The sequence below is a fragment of the Dipodomys ordii genome, unplaced genomic scaffold, assembly GCF_000151885.1.
Source record: "Dipodomys ordii isolate 6190 unplaced genomic scaffold, Dord_2.0 Scaffold5653, whole genome shotgun sequence".
Classification (NCBI taxonomy): domain Eukaryota; kingdom Metazoa; phylum Chordata; class Mammalia; order Rodentia; family Heteromyidae; genus Dipodomys; species Dipodomys ordii.
Genome location: NW_012272867.1, coordinates 1 through 4719, shown reverse-complemented (window position 1 = coordinate 4719; position 4719 = coordinate 1). Strand labels below are relative to the sequence as shown.

The following is a 4719-nucleotide window of genomic DNA, read 5'->3' as shown; positions in this document are numbered from 1 at the left end:
CTTTTGGGGCAAGGATCAGGAGGAAGAAAAGGGAGAAAATGGGGGAAGGAGTGACACTGTTCAAAAATTAATGTAGTTATTACCTGTCTTATGTATCTGTAATCACTTTATACATCACCTCCACAATAACAATAAGAAGTGAAAAATAATAAGAGTAGTTTATTTTGAAAAGATCAAGCAAAAAAAATTAGATCCAAACCTTCCAAAATGGAGGTACAAAATCTTTATTATTTTGTCTCTATGTTTTTTAAGTTAATAACAAATTCATGATTCCATTCGACTTCCAAAAGTGGTCTGACAATGGCATTGAGAAATAACAATAATTAATGTGATATTCAGCACAAAAAAGAGATTAATTTTCTGATTGTTAAGTTACAATGTTGGATGTATTGTTGAGATATGAGTAGAAATAAGTTGTTATAAAGATCTAATTTCCTGGGGCTGCAAATGATGGTAACTTTGTCTTCCGGAAATGTAGACAGGGGTGTTGCTTGTGTCAACTTGATATCACATCTGGCACCTGACAATGGATATATGGAAAACATTACCTGTTTAGTTAATTCTACTATCCAAATATTACCATGAAGAGACAAACAGCTCTGTGAACGCAGGATGAGAAATCCTTGGTATGATCCTTCCTTACCTGGGAGCCCGAGTATCAAGACCTCTGTTGTTGAGGAAGGGCCCTCATGTCTGTGCTGTGTGCTGACTAAAACCTCCTGCACAGGTTGTGAGCAGCATATGAAGAAGTGGACTGTGCTGTGGGCACATGCAAATCAGCAGGGCTAGGCAGGGCTGGGTAGAGTTGCAGACTGGTAGATCTCAGTGACAAAGTATAGACCTAAAGACCCCAGATTTCCACTTTGTTTCTAGAACATGCGTTTGCCTCTGGTGAGGAAAAAACAGATGTGTCTCCTGTGAGAAGAATGATAATCTAATAAATATCATCTAAAATTTGCTAGTTTTTTTCTTAATATAAGTCACTCAGAGACAAATATTTCCAAGGCAAGTTAATTTTATAATTCCTCTGCATTTGGTATCAGTGGATTTTATGACACACAATTCCTAGAATATGATTACTAAGGATCATTATTACCCAGACACAAGTGTTATAAAAGCGATAAAGCATGGAGAGATAGAAAGATAGTCAAGAAAATGCATATGTAGATAAAGAATAATATCCAAATTCTTAATTAAAGATAATACTTCAAAAGTATATGTATGAGTCTAGTATATGTATCTAGTATATGTATGAGTCAAGCAGAAAAGGTCAGATAAAGTGATGTTAGGAAAATGAATCCTTAGATATGTATTTAAATGTTTTTTTTCTTTCATGTATTTGTTTCTAACACATTTATAAGATTATTTCTTTATTGCTTTGTATGTCCCTCCCCCACAGTATAACCCCTGATTTCACTATATTTGATGTCGGTATAATTTGTGGAGGAGATGGGGAAAAACAAGTCGTTTAAAGATACTGGTGGACCCATTGCAACAATGAGAAGTACAAGTTGTCATGTCCAAAACGAACTTTACAACTTTGGTGAGGGGTGGGGGGAGAATTGGATGGGGGGCCAAGGGGAGGCTGGGAAGGGATGTGAAGGGTAAACAAAGGAGGAAGCTGCAATGTTTGATAAGAAATGTACTCATTATCTTGCCCATGTAATTGTAACCCCTCAAGACAGTATGTTCACAAAAAGGAAAAAGAAAAAAAAAAGAAAATGCAAAATTGGGTTTGCAGTTTCTGAACAGAAAGCATGGCAAAAGTTGTAGGATAGCGTGTGCTGAAATGAAGTATTACAAGTTTCATCACAGAGAATAATAATCACAGTAGACATTTGATTTTTAGATTTCTGGTTGGCTATAATATTACTGAAGAGAAAATTGAATTTTTAAATAAATACCTAATGGTTTATCTGGTCTTTATATTCAGGTGATTATTCTCCTGATTGTTATCGATTGCATTTTGTTGTATTGTCATAAACTATTCACCTCTATTTAGAGTGACTCTAATATTGACCTCAATATCTTCCTCCTAGGCAGACTCACACAGTCTGCTGGGCTGCTCCCCAGACCAGCCAGCCATGAGGGCAGCTCACCCAGCCTGATGGGAGGTTTTACTTCAAGGCTGTATCATTGTGGCAGGAAGATGTGTCCTTTGTAAGCAGTAATAAACTCCAAGATCCTCAGCTTCCACTCTGATGATTGTCAGTGTGAAATCTGTGCCTGACCCACTGCCACTGAATCTGTCTGGAACCCCAGAGTCTCGTTTGGAAACCAAATAGATCAGTTGATGTGGAGACTGGCCTGGCTTCTGCATGTACCAGCTCAAATGGGTGTTCCCATTGCTATAGAGAAGGCTCTGACTAGACCTGCAAGAGATGGAGGCTGGCTCTCCCAGGGTGACAAGCAAGGACCTTGGAGTCTGGGTCATCACAACATCTCCACTGGATTCTGAAATTAGAATGAGGCAGAGAGCAAGATTATATATAAACATAGAGAGCCATGCATGCATTACGTTTATTTTTATATATGTTTCCTCTTATTCATATTCATGATTTGATTTTTTATTTAAAATACTAAGTAATTAAAAGTGATATTCTTGCAGCAGAAAAGTGTCTCTAGGAGTCAAGTGCAGTATTCCGATCTAGCAGAGTCTTCACTCAAGCACAGGTTCTAGCTTTCTGGACTGCTCCTCACTCTCTCAGACCTAAACCTCATTGTCCTACCATGAACATCTAACACATGGAAAAGTTACCACTGGTCCATGAGAGCTCACCTCCCACCCTCTCTGATTCCTCACCTCCCTTTGGCCTTACCAGGGATCCAGAGCATTAACAGCCACAGGAACTGAGACAAGGACTTCATTTTTAAGAGTGAAATGAGGAGTCTAGACAGGTCAAGGCAAGATCATAGCTGAGCCTTTATTTCAGACTTAAAAAGGAAGGGCCTCTTTAGGGAACAATATGCAAATTGCCAGATGGGTGCAACAGTGTAAGAAAAGAAAAAGGATGAGTGTCATGTTTTCCTCTTCAGAGAACGTTCTCTTCAAGTCTTTAGCCCACCTATTTCTTGGGCAGTTGTTTCTTTGAGAATTTGTTGTTGGGAGATTCAATTTTTTAAGTTCTAAGTTTATTTTAGATATGAGACCCTAATCCATTGCATGGCTAGTGAAGATCTCTCCATCTGTGGGCTTTCTATTGATCTTGCTAGCTATGTCCTTTGCCATGGAGATGCTCTTCAATTTTGTGCAGTCCTATTTGTCCAAACATTCTTTGTTTTGTTGTGTTTCTGGGTCTCTTTTAAGAAAATTTCGGCATCTACCCAGGAGACCTAGGGTGTCTCTGATTCCATCCTATAATGTTTTCAGAGTGTCTGTTTTGACTTCGAGGTCTTTGATTCATTTGGAGTTGCTTTGGTTTTCTACAAGTGATTATCCAGCTTTACCAGCACCATTTACTGAAGAGGCAAGAACTCTAATAACAACAGATTCTGGAGGGGATGTGGACAGAAGGGAACCTTAATGCACTGTTGGTGGGAGTGTAAACTTGTTCAACTACTTTGGAAAGTAGTATGGAGGTTCCTCAAAAGATTCCACATAGAGCTCCCCTATGACCCAGCAATCCCACTTTTGGGCATTTACCCAAATGATCACAAACAAGACCTTACTAAAGCTATCAGCACAACTATGTTTAAGCAGCATTATTTACCATAACAAAGATATGGAACCAACCTAGATGCCCCTCAGTAGATGAATGGATCAAGAAAATGTGGTATATATAAACAATGGAATTCTATGCATACATCAGAAAGAATGACATTGCCCCATTTGTTAGGAAATGGAAAGACTTAGAAAAAATTATATTAACTGAAGTAAGCCAGGCTCAAAAAAGATATGTCCCATGGTTTCCTTTATTTGCAATTACTAGTATATGTTTGAGATAAGCAGAAATGGTCGAACTAGTTTATATTAGGTGAAATGAATCCCAAGATACGGATTCAAATATTTTTTTTCTTTCTTTTAATTGTTCCTCACATACTTATAAGATGATTTCTTTGTTGCTTTGTATGTCCCTTCCCCATGGTATAACTCCTGTTTTCACTGTATTTGATGTTGATATAATTTGTGGAGGGGAAGGGAAAAAACAAATTGTTTAAATAGGGATACAGCAAAAATGAAAAACGAACTTTACAACTCTGGCCGGGGAGGGGCGAGGCTGAGGGGATTTAGGGGGACTGGGAGGTGTGGGAAGGGATAGGAAGGTGAAACAAAGGAGGAGGCTACAATGCTTGATAAGAAATGTACTCATTATCTTGTCCATGTGATTGTAACCCCTCTGTACGATATTTTCACAAAAAAAGCCTCCATGGATATATATATATATATTTTTTAATTGATCATATATATATATACATATATATATGATCAATTAAAATTATGGTTTATTTCTTTTGTTTTTTGCTTTTTATTTTTTATCTCCTTTCTGGCTGTTTTTTTTCTGTACCCTTTGTCTTGTATATAAATTTTGTTTTGTTTTATTTTGAAGAGAGTAAGGGGGTGGACAAATGGTCAATAAATGCAGCAGTAATACTCACTAGACACTGTTGAAAATGAACTACACAACTTTTGGGGCAAGGATCAGGAGGAAGAAAAGGGAGAAAATGGGGGAAGGAGTGACACTGTTCAAAAATTAATGTAGTTATTACCTGTCTTATGTA

General features: G+C 37.6%; 1 gene segment (V, D, J or C); it reads right to left on the bottom strand.

The window, feature by feature from the left end:
* Positions 1-2122: 2122 nt before the first annotated feature.
* On the bottom strand, positions 2123-2889 carry LOC106002249. The segment is given in 2 exon segments: positions 2123-2454; positions 2820-2889. Coding segments are annotated over 2 exon segments (381 nt in total).
* Between the last annotated feature and the right edge of the window lie 1830 nt (positions 2890-4719).